We start from the raw sequence: 13,783 nt of genomic DNA on the forward strand, positions 1-13,783 counted from the left end.
ATTTAATGAACTTTGGTTTAAAAATACAGTTGTTGCTGTAATTTCATCCAGCTATAGTAGAAATTATCAACTGCTATGTATTTCAGTGAAATGATGTCAAAGCGTGACGCCATGCTACAGTAGACTCCCATAAGGCTGCGTTCACATAGAAGTACTGTATACGCTATATATTTCGCGTGGGTTTTATTTTCGCGAATTTCGCGAGTCGGGAGCTATTCGCGAAATTAACAACACGCGAAAATATCACCTTCCAAAATGAATCCCTTGCCTTGACGATACAAACATTTTACGGCTTACCGAACAGACCATACTGGCTAACGCTAAGCTTGTTTACGTACATATAGCACGTCCACGTTTAACTACTAGTATACACAGCCCAGTCGCTGTGGTAGCATTCGTTGCTAGTAAGTTGAAAATTCACACTTTCTTTGCCACTTCATATGTCTCTGGTCCCCCAATCGCGAATTTAACCACTCGCGAAAATGTGTGACATCGGCAATTCGCGAAAATTTATGTACGCGAAAATTATAGCGTATACAGTATACTATTCGGGTATTCGGGCTCGTTTTTCGAGGGCACGCGAATAGCTTGAATCGAACGATAGGATTTCCTCACACCGGTTCACATAGGAGGGCACTATTCGAAAGTACCGAATAGCAGCGAAAAGTATAGCAAAGTGGGAATCGAACTTGTTCGATTTTCTTCCAGCGTATACCGTCTCTCGTTTATGAAATAATGACAATTTTGGTCTGGATTTGCCCTTTAGCAAAAATAAGCATGTAGACTGACATTCTGATGCAGTTTAGAAATTGTTAATAAGATTTGCTAGGATGTAGGAGGAAGAAATCCTCACTGAATGGGATGGTGAGTTGACGGTGCGGGTGATGGTGTATTCGGGGCTCGAATAGCGAATAGCGAATAGCGAATACTGAATACCGAATACTTCTATGTGAACGCAGCCTTACAACGAAGTCCTCAAGACCAGTAGTTTTCTTTCGTTATATCAAAATTTCTTTATAACTGAACAAATGAACGATAAAAGACATAGAGCGGATAATGTTGTGGCCTGAATTTTTAATTTGTTGTAACCGGAATTTTGTTATAACCGTGTTCGTTATAAAGGGAGTGCACTGTACTTGGGTTCTCAGGAAAATGAATATTGATATAAAAGGTGAGCAGACTTCAGGGTTTGCCTAGAGTGAGACAAATCTACAAGGCTCTTATGGGACATTTAGTGACTAAAAATGATATCACTTGTGGCTCTGATTGGTATTTACATGAACAAATAATCTGAAATTTGAAAATATTATAAAAATGCCACAGCCAAAAAGGAACTTCTTTGGCAAACACTGAAAACATACAGAATGATCAATTTTTATTCCATGGTAATAAAACCAAAAACAATAAGAAACATGTGCAGGTAGTTTAGACAAAAAACAAGGGTAACTGAACCACAAAGTGACTCATTTTGACATTGAAATTAAAATATACATACTAGAGGTGGTCTACAGCTGTATGTGTATACAACTGCACTGTATAAGCTGTTATTTTCACGAATTTTGCAAATCGCTATTGGACCGCAAATTTAACAAAACACAAAAATGTCACCATGCAGGTACATTGTAATGGTGCACTTAGATGGCCTTGGTGTGCATTTGCGAAAACAACATATCGCAAACAAGTCCGCGACCTCATTTGCAAAAAATATCTGTATGCGAATATTACAGCTTGTACAGTATCACGTCATGCAGAAAATAATTACGAACATACATAATAACAAATACAGGCCACTCCCACTATAACAAAATCCTTGAGGTCGGCAGTTCTGTTTTTGTGTTCCATAACATCAAAATTTTGCAACAGCCGATCAATCAAAGTAATGCACATCAAGATACTGTATGTAGATAATAATTCAGGGACCTGAAATTATTTACTTTCTTTTAATGAAATTTTGTTAAAACTGTGTTCATTATGATCGATGGGAGTGCTCTGTGCACGCAGGGAGGTGTTAGAGGAAAAGAAACAAGAGTCTCTCCTTTGTACCCAAGCTCCGTGCCGAGAAGTCATGTGCTGTATCGCAGGTGTTAACAAATTGCTTTGATAATTATTAAAAGACAGCATTTTTTGTAAAGAGTATGCATCATTCCTCAATCACAACAAACCAAGCGAGAAGCATTTTGCTGTCTCAACATTTTTTGACATTAATTGTTTGGTGTGTAGAGAACAGGCAGGGGAACAAAAATCACTAAAAAATAGTAGTTCTTCACGACTTTTTTATAAGATACTAATACAAGTGTATTCCTTTGGGGTTTTTTTTTTTAGTCCAGGGGTATAAATAATAGGATTTGAAGACAAACCGAAAAGATTTATTCCATAACATACACTGTACTCCCAGAAAGCTGTGTACTGTATAATATTTCAATTGCTCTGAAATAAGCTTAAAATTGTTAAAATTAAAAACCTCTCATTTGGCCTCCACATCAAAAATCAATGGAAGAGCAGCTTGAAGCATGGAACAGCAAAGCCAGTGGAATGCTATGAACAGTCAATTGTCACACTATAGAACCTAAGCATATAAATTTGCACACACTGAGAAGAGGATTCTACTCCTCTATCACCTCCCCGGTACATGTAATAATATCTCTATTTTTCATGGCATAATATGCTATCAAGAGAGTTTAGCTCACAATTTTCAATCACAGTCAGGTAGTTCATACAGTCAAAAACTTGACATTTTCCTCATACTTTAGCTACATTATGTACTTGAAATGAATCTCTGCTTGTTAACCCGTTGAAGACGAGTCCCGAGTATACTCAGGCAAGTGTCTATGAGAAATGCATGTTGTAGCAAAATCAAACCGTCCTCAACAGGTTAATTGTGCTTGGTCAAGAAATTTGGCAATTTATATAAGATTATACATGTATTGATGCTAAAATGACACTTTGCTCTAAATTTGTGTCACAAAGATATGAGAAATACATTTACATTACTGTATCTATGTCATCTTCCTGTTATTAAAATCTGGGAGATTTTTTTTTTTTTTTTTTTTTTTTTTAATCCAGAGACAGCAGCACATAGAGTTCAACAAAACATCAACAAGTAACAACTTTCAATGGACAGTTAAATTTTCCAAAGCTTTCCCTGAGCACTTCGCCAATATTTCTGCATATTTTGTTAAATCTACCCAGCAGTTCGAGGCAGCATTCCACTAAACATGACTTATCTCTGGAGGCCTCGCTGTGATCACAAGTAGCTGGCTGTTCAGACGAGTTTGACTGTTCTACCTCAGTCCAAGTAGATGTGACAGTTACTGTATTTGACAGTAGATAAAACATTCTGCAGGAACTGCAACCGTGTGTGGTTTCACCTGACCTATCCAATCCCAACATTCACAGCAAATAAGGGCTTAATAACCTAGGGCCTTAGATACATTTCAGCTACATGTACAACTACAACATGTACATGTGTAACCCTTCAGTAGCTACAGGTTTATTGTAATATCAACATCTCACTGAATATGACATTAATTGTCACATGAAGTTTTTTTTTTTTTTTCATTTGGCTTGAAGCAAAGTGATCATGTATAGGTTGGATTTAGATAGGGGATTCAGATTTAAGTTTCTGCGAGATAACCATGAATAAAATGTTACAGGGAACACAATTCTAAGAGGAGTGCAAAGGTTAATTGATGAAAATCGGTTTTGAAGTGGCTGAGACACCTCAGCCATTTCAACAACAATTTTCATCAAATTAACTTCTTGAGTCCTCTTAGAATTGTATGCTCTTGCATACCTCATAAGGGGTTTCTCATTATCTCACAAAACAGTGGAAACATGAAGTCCCATCTCAACCAAAATTACACCATCCCTTCAAAATGGTAAATTACAATGACACAGAGATCACATGAATAGGGCAGAGACACATACCACACATCTTAACACATTGCATCCCATATGCACACATACAAGTGTGCAAAGGGCAGCCATTGCTATTTCAGTATATTAATGTAATTATCAGGTGGGGCAGCTCTGGATGGTTCAGAGTGTAAAGGGTTAAAGCATTAAAAAGAGTGGTGAGAGGTAGGTTTCTGTGACACCTGCATACCAAACCCAGTCTCTACCATGGGCATAACTTCCACATTCCTTGAAAACAGAGGAATGTACCATGGACCACCAGTCACTTCCAAAGGCACTTTCATCCAACATGCAAAATGCTGCTGTTGTATATTCTGCAGTTCTACTGGCAGTTATCAATCACCTCGCAAGTTTCTCAATGGCAATCATCTTTTCTCTATGGTTTGCAGACGTCTTTGTGAAGGAACTTTTGGCTATCGCCAGTGGGTATTCCTTTCCGCTGAGGTACATCTTGTTGATCATGCGACTCACTCCAAAATGTTCCATTATCGACATGGTCTCCTGGCCCTGGCTTCCTCGCGTGGTTGCATCACCAATGCCTGCGTTTGTAGAGGAGTTCTGTTCTCTTACAGGCTTGCTTTTCTTCTTCCCGAACCTTGCCAGGAAAGCAGCCGTGGCGAAGCCAGTCATGAACGCGTCAAATCCGGCTCGATGGCTGCCACTCTGCTTGGGGACCAGAGGATCCACCTTCATCGTCTCTCCACCCCTACCATCATCCATGCCATTCTGTGTGCTTCCTGCTTCACTTCCATCGGCTGCCAGTACTGTGTGGTCACCACCACCACCAGTCTCTTCCATTTGATCTTCGTCTCCAATACAAGGATTGCCAGCTGATGCGGTTTCCATGGCTACATCCCTACTTCCCTGCACCTCCTCCTCCTTCTCCTCATCTCCCTCTTTGGCCTTCTTCTCATCCTGCTCTCCGTCAAACACCTCCACCTCTCTTTTGCGATTTCTCTTGTTCCTCCTCCTCCTCTTACGCTTCTTCTTCTCCTCCGCAATGACTTCTTCTGCATCCAGGATGGCATCCGGGTCATGTGACTTGGGACACTTCATTCCTTTATTACAATAGCCATGGGCCTGATGTAGGAAGAAATCAACAAAATGATTTATACCATGACTGAAAAGACCATCACTCAGAAGATTACATATTTTGTTGACATTCCAAAGATGGATAATACAAAGCCAAAGGATGCGAAATGCAATATTTGGTTAAGACAGAAAATATGAAATACACTTTGGATCTATCAAATGCATAAAGTTTGTATCTGTTCACATATTATTGGCATGTTTAAGATAGGAAATAATAACCAGCTGCATTTCACAAAGCCACAAATAAAGATTTTATGGTTTATTCATCCGTACATCTGAATGTGACCCGCTACAACAAAAGGATCCTAAAATCGCTGACGGGTGAGCCGAGAAAATCGAGTTTGAAGTCAGATCACCAAAATCTGTCAAAACGTTCGGTTAACATAATTTTGTAGTCTAATGTATCTTCTATCATCTGCCGAAATTTTGAAGCTAAATGATCAAAGGAAAAGCCTGAAAAATAGCATTTTTCTGGGCCATGCTTGGATCGCCCGTCAGCGACTTTTGGATCCTTTTGTTGTAGTGGGTCACGACTGGTTGTCAGCACAGCACACATCAGTCATCAAAGGAACTAGATCAAATATTGTTTGAACGACAAGTTTTCAAGGCAATCATGACAGTTGTGAAATGCTGTGTTTCAAGAGTAAAATCATATTTTCCTTTATTTTGTTACCAAAGTATTGCATAAAGGAAACATACACTTGTATCATTACTTTGCAATGGCCTCAATATCACGCCTTGTTGTTTTTACTTGAGGTCTGAAACAGAGGTAGGTTTTCATAAACAGAGGATTTGCCTCCAATAGCAAGTTACTTTAGGTTCGAAGGACATATAGAAAGCAAAAGAGAAATGACTTCATATTTGCGCCAAATCTGTTGAGGATGAAGTGCCAATTGAATGTTCAGTCAGTGCAGATGTTCAATCCCCTATAATGAATGAACAGCGATATTCCGACAAAATACTATACTTCTTATCAAACTTGCTCATAAAATCCACTTCTTATTTTATTTTCAAAACATTAATCACAGATAATTTCCCTCATAATGATGAAGAACCAAATGATTCTCCATCAAACAACTTTTTAATGTGATCTACACTCAACAGTAATATTCAATGCCATCCTGGACCTAATTTTCACTTAAAACTTGTGGAAAGAGACAACTTACTGCATAGACTTCACAGACCAGTGTAGACTTGGGTCCAGGCTTTCCCTCTCTATGTCTGGACAGGAAGTCTGCAGGCAGTACATAACTCTGGTAGCACACAGCAGAAATGCCATCAGAATACTGGGGGAAGTCTATGTGGACGTGGCACGACCCGTCTTGCCCTCTGAGTGCATTCTCTCGTTGGCTATTTGGAGACAGAGAAGACCAACAGTACTCAACTACTGAACATTAATGCATCATACATTCATAATACACACATACTCACACATCACTTTGATAGCAACATTCATATACACCTATTGCCATAGGCGCCGGAAGTGGGGGGCAGGGGGGCGGCCGCCCCCCCAATCCAAAAAGTGGGGGGGCAAAACGCATTTTTGCCCCCCCAAAAAGCCCCCCCCCCAAAAAAAAAAAAATAATAATAATAATAATAAAAATAAATGAATAAACAAAGAAAATAAAATAAATATGTATATATATGAATAAAAGGGAAAAATTATGGCTAAAACGGCAGCTTTTGGACTGTAAAATGTCAAAATTTTCAAGCTCGCTCGCTTCGCTCGCTCGCATCCAGCAGTTGAGCCCGGTGCGCCTCCCCCTTAATTTCTAAAGCGAAAAACATAGCTACGACGGCAGTTGTTGGACTCTAGAATGTCAAAACTTTCAAGCTCGCTCACTTCACTCGCCAGCATTGAATCGTTATGCCACTCTCCTAACGTTACTGCCAGTAATTGCCAGCAGTTGCGCCCGATGCCCCCCCTTAATTTCCAAAGCGAAAGATATAGCTACAAACGGGAGTTTTTGGACTGTAACATGTCAAAATTTTCAAGCTCGCTCGCTCGCATTGAATCGTTATGCCACTCTCCTAACGTTGCTGCCAGTAATTGCCATCAGTTGCGCCCGATGCCCCCCCCCCTTAATTTCCAAAGCGAAAGATATAGCTACAAACGGGAGTTTTTGGACTGTAACATGTCAAAATTTTCAAGCTCGCTCGCTTCGCTCGCTCGCATTGAATCATTATGCCACTCTCCTAACGTTACTGCCAGTAATTGCCAGCAGTTGCGCCCGATGCCCCCCCCCCCTTAATTTCCAAAGCGAAAGATATAGCTACAAACGGGAGTTTTGGGACTGTAAAATGTCAAAATTCTCAAGCTCGCTCGCTTTGCTCGCTCGCATTGAATCGTTATGCTATTCTCCTAATGTTGCTGCCAGTAATTGCCAGCAGTTGCGCCCGATGCGCCGCCCCATTAATTTCCAAAGTGAAAGATATACTGTAGCTACAAACCCCTTTTTGGGACTGTAGAATGTCAAAATTTTCAAGCTTGCTCGCTTCGCTCGCTCGCATTGAATCGTTATGCCATTCTCCTAATGTTGCTGCCAATAATTGCCAGCAGTTGGGTCCGATGCGCTCCCATTTATTTCCAAAACGAAATATATAGCTACAAAACTCCAGTTTTGGAACTGCAGAATATCAAAATTTTCAAGCTCGCTCGCTTCGCTCGCTCGCATTTTATTGTTATGCCATTCACCTTATGTTGCTGACAGTATATAATTTGTCGATCGTTTCACACCGTCATTCCATAATCCATGTAAGGAAAACTTACAATGTTCCTCAATGACTGCGTTGTTGAATGTATCACATTCCGTAATGTATTGTAGTCCCATTATTGCTCACGCACACACGCACAAGCATACAGACAGTCAAAATTACTTTATGGTTCCCCCCATGTTTCGACCCACCGTACGCCACTTTACATATACATATATATATATATATATATATATATATATATATACATATATATATAATAGATGTGTGTGCGTGTGCGTGTGTGTGTGTGTGTATGTGTATATTGTGTAACATATGCATGGTCTAATCTTGAGCCCCCTCCAATGTTTGCCCCCCCAATCCAAAACTGCTTCCGGCGCGCCTGCCTATTGCTCATATACATACAATCATATATAATTGTACATACAAATATATTCATATACACAAACATACATACATTTATAAATACATACAAGACTGCAAATAAATCACTGAAGTGTGGTTTACCTTCTTCAATATACTGCATTACTTGTTGTTGGTTTTTTTATGACTTTATCTTCTGTGTCGTTTTCAATGGAGAGTGGATTTGAAAGCATATTCCAGCCTTCTGTTATGACCTCCGTACAACTTGATGGCTCAATAGATGTTACCCTAGTCAAAACACGCACACACACACACACACCAACAACCTTTGTTGGCTATCTTCAGCTGTGCAAGACAATAGATAATTTACAAAACAATGGAACTTGATGAAGAAAATTTAATCAGGTATATCATTCGCTGGCATAATGGATACAAGTATGGAAAAAATGCTTATTTTGTTTAATACGCTAATTTCCCTCTTCTAATTTCCAAATTCGATAATTACAATAATTGTAGATCTATACTGATTGACAATTGGAAGGTCAAATAAATCATTGAAATCATGGAACAAAAGTTGTGATATCAAGTGAAGCTTTTAATCTTTAACAAATATCAATACCCAGCATTGAATAGAAATGCCTCTTCTTTTCTTCTTTCAATCAAAAACATTCAGGAAAGATTATCACATGTAACCTCCTTCCATTACATATCAGCAAGGTTGATAGAAGTTACCTTTTTCGGAAGACAAATTCTAGGTAGGATGCTGTCATTCTAGCCTCATATTCAGCCACATACTTGGTGTCAAAAATGCCCCCTGCATACATCTCACTGAGGTCTGCTACAAACTGGGCACTGGTTGGGGGCAGGTTAGTATAAAGGTTCTGGTAGAGAAAGACCAGGTCGACTAGGCCATTGTGGAGAGCCAGTGGCTTCTTTGAAGCCAAAACTTGGTTGAAAACAAGCCTGACAGATGGCCAAGATTTATCCTCTTGCTGAAAGCAATGGAAACATGTTAAGGAAGTGAAAGTGATATTGCACATAATGGGCTCGCAAGCATTCAATGGTTTCTGTTATTACAGAAACACAGCTGATTGACATTATCATTCAAAACAAAACAAAATTTAAGTGATATGCTATGATGTCACAAATTCCTATCAATTGTGGGTTTGCCAAGACCAGCAAACTCTAGGCCTATGCAAAAACAATATAACACACAAACACAGACAAACTTGCGGAGACATCAGAAAGGGCTACTTTAGCAAATTACAACAGAATTGGTTATGTCTTCTTTTTCTTTTTTCTTTTTTTTTTGTTTATCAGAATCAAAAACTTTATTCCTATGAAATATGCCAAACCCCCCCCCCCCCCCCCCCCCCGGAAGATTTCATGAATCACTCTGACAGCTAATGAGAACAATATGAAATGTTCCTTCTCAAAACACTCTTCATAGCTTAATGGAATTATCTACGACGCCTGTTACTACACATTGCACACATAATTATATGGTTAAGTTGTAAATTGTGCTTATCACAGAAACAGGGCACACAATGAAATGTATACATCTGAAAAATCAAGCAAAGGGAGAAAAGAAGTGCAGGGTAAAGCTTGACAAAAAGAAATAATTAAAAAGGCATGAACATATGTTCAATAAATCTATTGTAAGACAAACAGATCATTAATTTGGTTGTCTTTACGCAAGAATCACTTACAACACAATTTCTGGAGATGAAAAGCAAGTACCACATCACATCAGACAACCCTCTGCAGGTACCAAACTAATATTCCAACCAACAAGAAAATAATATCTGATATTACACAAGAAAATGTACCATGCTTTGCCCTCATGAAATTTACATCCCCCAAAGAATTTGAACTAAATGAGTTTGTATAAATTGATCTATCTTTCTGGTTTGCAACCTGACAGGGAATGTGCTATATATTTTGCCCCCTTAACATAATGAGCAAGTAAAATTTTGACTGTGCATCATTGATTTTAGCCTAACAAGACCAAGACGACAAGGTTGGCAGGCTTGTTGAAACCCCACGTACTAGATGTACTGACTTAGGAGCCATTGTGGCCCGGTCGAAAAGGCCACAGCATCTTGATCGTAAGCTCCCTGGTTCAAGTCCCCTCCTTTGACACGACACTTGATCCTCATTCGAGGGGACTTCAAACCGCCAGTGCTGTGGTAGCTTGCTCACAAGCACGTCAGTGATACCATGCTTACCATGTAAATATTTTCAAACACACACACACACACTAACCTTATCAGGACCCCTGTAGTACAACACACCACTGGAGTACTGTTTGTTGAAGTCAAAGCCATGACCAACCAGGAACTGCAAGGCACCAGGCTCTACCATGTAATCCTCATTACATAGGGTCAAGATGTTGAAGGTCTGGGCCACAAACTTCAGTTGATTTGGTGGATTGACCATTGGACTTTCATTCTCTTGATCTTCCAGCAGCTTGAAGCATGAAATCCCGATGGACAAAATTGATCTGGTTTTGGCCACCTCGGAGATGAATCTGTATCTGTCCTCTATAGACCTAGAATAGTAAACAAAAGAGGGTAAGTATGTGACATTTCAACTGCATGCGTAAAGTGATTGCCAGAATGCATATTATTATCATGCCTTTTATTTGGAAGTTGGTGATCAGTATTTTTTTTAACTTTGATATGAAGACAAATTTCACCATTTACTTCTGCAATCCCACGTGCCAATATCTTCTCATCATACTAGCAAGGATGAAACAGTCTTAGTATGGATTTTATTTGTTTTATGTGGAAAGACTTCCTTATATGTCACCCCCTTCCCCATTAATTTACCATATCCACTCTACACTACCCTACCCTTGTTTTGTTAGCTTGCACACAGATGCATGCTGTCTCCACCACGTGCTTAATGTGCATGTAAGCTTGCATCAGTACGTAGGCTATCATGACCAAGGGCAGGGTAGGGCAGAGTACATTGTATTATGACAAAATTAGTAGGGGGTAAAGGAAGGCTCTGTCCATAATTCGATCGACCATAACGCTGTCCATGAATACAGGGCCTACCCATGATTCTACCGCCAGCAACAAGCAGAAACCTATAAGCTTTTGCCCGTGTTTGTAATTCGGCACGGAAGGTTGAGCCTTGTTGGTGAGTGTGAGTTTTTGTACATGATGAACTCTTTCCCTTTGTACAATCTCTTCCAATATTCTATATAAATTGAAAATTACCAGTGCAATGGGCCATGTAATTCAAGCGCAATAGAATAAAGGGCAATCCTGGGTTTAGGGGGCTGAATTATTTTAGGCTTCTATTACTTCAGCATAGCCATACCATAAATGATGTAATTTACCTCTGCTAAAATTGAAAAAAAAATAGGTGATATGAATCAAAGTAATATGATTAGGCAAAAAAAAAAATTGTTTGTTTGCCCTTAATTGCCAAAACCCAAGAGGGTCGGTATGTCGTTTTTTTGTTTTTGTTTTGTTTTGTTTTTTAAATACCCTTTTTACCCACGTAATTTTGTAACTTTGGCAGGGCATCTCGTAATGCACTCATCCTTCTGGCAATACTTCGAGTTCTAGTTCAACTTTGTACAGGATGTGGCACAAGTTTAATGCACTCAAAACTCCAAGGGATTCATTCAAATTTACATCTTGCCAGGGCCCGGAAAGCGAGGCAGACACACTCACTGACAAACACTTATAACGTTCATCTTTGGGTGTGTTTATCAACTCTTTTTCTTGGCAGAAACGTGTTTTCCAAACGGCTTTCAAGGAATCTTTATGAGTTGATAAACGCAAAGCTGTTTTGATTATGGGGTTTGGAAAGCCTTTTCGAAAGCCGCAAATTTGCGCTTTCAGAAACAGGTTTCCAAAACAGGTTTCCAGAAACCTATTTCTAGAAGCCCTTTGAAGCAAGATAAACGCAAAGCTGTTTTGAAACGGCTTTGTACTGCAGTTACAGTATATGACCCCTTCTCCTCTGAGTCAAATTGCGCAATGCAGCTGCGAAGTGACAAGGCCAGTTTTCTTGTTCGCGATGAGTTGTTAAACGCAACTATTTTGGAAGCCATTTCTAAAGGGCTTTAGAAATGGCTTTCGAAAGGGCTTTGGAAACTGCTTTTGAAAGCCGTGTCAAACAGGGGAAAGATGATAAACGCAGCCTTTGTTAAATTTTGCAAACAGCTCCAAAAAAGTACCTTCCAGTGAGATGCTGGCAACTGAACTCCAAACAGTTTTGGTACCATGACAGCTGGTAACGGATGCTGCAAAAGTAGCCATCTTGGCAGTCGCGCTGCGCTGCGCCGTGGCCGGTACAGTAGCTAGCTAGCTAGCGCACTACCTATGCACGTGAGCCAAAAAGGTAGCTAGCATGCAATGCATGCTATAAAATGTAGCCTGCGGCCCTACGCGGCCCAAACACGATTACGACAATGAGATTTTTTTTTTTTTAAAATAGACATTTTTTTCATTCTTTCTTTAGCTTAAAATGGATTATTTTGGGTTTAAAACCATTCACAAATTTGCAGAAGATGAAATTTGTGGAAAAAAAAAATCCAAAGAGAAAAAAAAAAAAAAAAAAAAAAAACCCGACCCGAAATTTCCGTGATTTTTGGTCGGTCGCGAATGGCAAACAAACCATTTTCATTTTTTTTTTTGCCTTAAATTAAGATGACTTTTACAGGGTTTAACAGGGTTAGGGTTAGGTTAGGCCAAGGGGCTGTGCTGAAGTTAGACGCCTAAAAATTTAGCCCCCTAAGAGTAAATTTAACCCTGGACAGCAGAATAAAGACTCAACATTCAATCTCAAGTTTCGGCCCATGTGCATTTGTCTATTTTTAAACCTCCTGAAATCACTTTTTCTCTTTAGGGTATTCACAAAAACATAACATTTGCATTCCTACCATACTCCATTTTAGTGTAGGTATTTACAAAAGAAAACAAAAACAACGACATCCATCTCATCCCCATTTCATGGGGCAATTATTCAAAACGTTCATCACACTGCACTGCACTGTCCTCTGTCCATCAATGACAAAGTCAATGATTAGACAAGTCTATCTCAATCAAACATCAATATCAACACCTCGGACTAAGTGATCACTGGTGATTGAACAGCTTACTTGGCCATCAGATTTCGACGACATCCTAAGCCACTCAGTTCGGCATCAATGGCGATAAATGAGGCTGTCTGGATAGCTAAATTGATAGCAGGCCAAAAATCAGTGAAGTTGTCTCGATGAATGTCAATGATTGGTACATTTAACGTCATTTTGCCTTGTCCAGCGTTTCAGTGAGCGTGCATGAAGAAAATTAATCTGCTTGTCGTATCATCAACGTTAGTACCGGACTAATGGCACATGGGAAAGTCAGTAAGAATGAGGGATAGCAGTAGGTTTATAAAAAATATTTGCCATTTAATTTTCTACTTTTTATGTCTGAGGGGATTATTTTTCATTATTTATAGTATTAATATGATACAGGCCATTCAACTGATGGTCCGATCATCACTTTGTACATGTTAATAATATCCACACAAATAATTGAGTCCCTCACATTACCCAAAGAGATATTGGTATATACCGGGATTTTCCCTCGAAGAAGGCGCGCGCTCGTCTGAAATTGCATAACACAAACCATGCGTGCTCCCTGCCTCTTTAACTCCAACACACACGCACACACACTCCCAGTCATTTTGG

General features: G+C 39.5%; 1 protein-coding gene across 1 annotated transcript; it reads right to left on the reverse strand.

The window, feature by feature from the left end:
- Positions 1–1,358: 1,358 nt before the first annotated feature.
- Positions 1,359–13,396, reverse strand: LOC140236772 (target of EGR1 protein 1-like). The gene is made up of 5 exons (XM_072316701.1): positions 13,208–13,396; positions 10,351–10,636; positions 8,818–9,077; positions 6,174–6,357; positions 1,359–4,995 (listed from the first exon to the last, which is right to left on the reverse strand). Exons 1-5 carry the CDS (start codon positions 13,354–13,356, stop codon positions 4,255–4,257), a joined length of 1,620 nt encoding a protein of 539 aa, XP_072172802.1. The 5' UTR covers positions 13,357–13,396; the 3' UTR covers positions 1,359–4,254.
- Between the last annotated feature and the right edge of the window lie 387 nt (positions 13,397–13,783).

This window comes from Diadema setosum, chromosome 13 (assembly GCF_964275005.1).
Source record: "Diadema setosum chromosome 13, eeDiaSeto1, whole genome shotgun sequence".
NCBI lineage: Eukaryota > Metazoa > Echinodermata > Echinoidea > Diadematoida > Diadematidae > Diadema > Diadema setosum.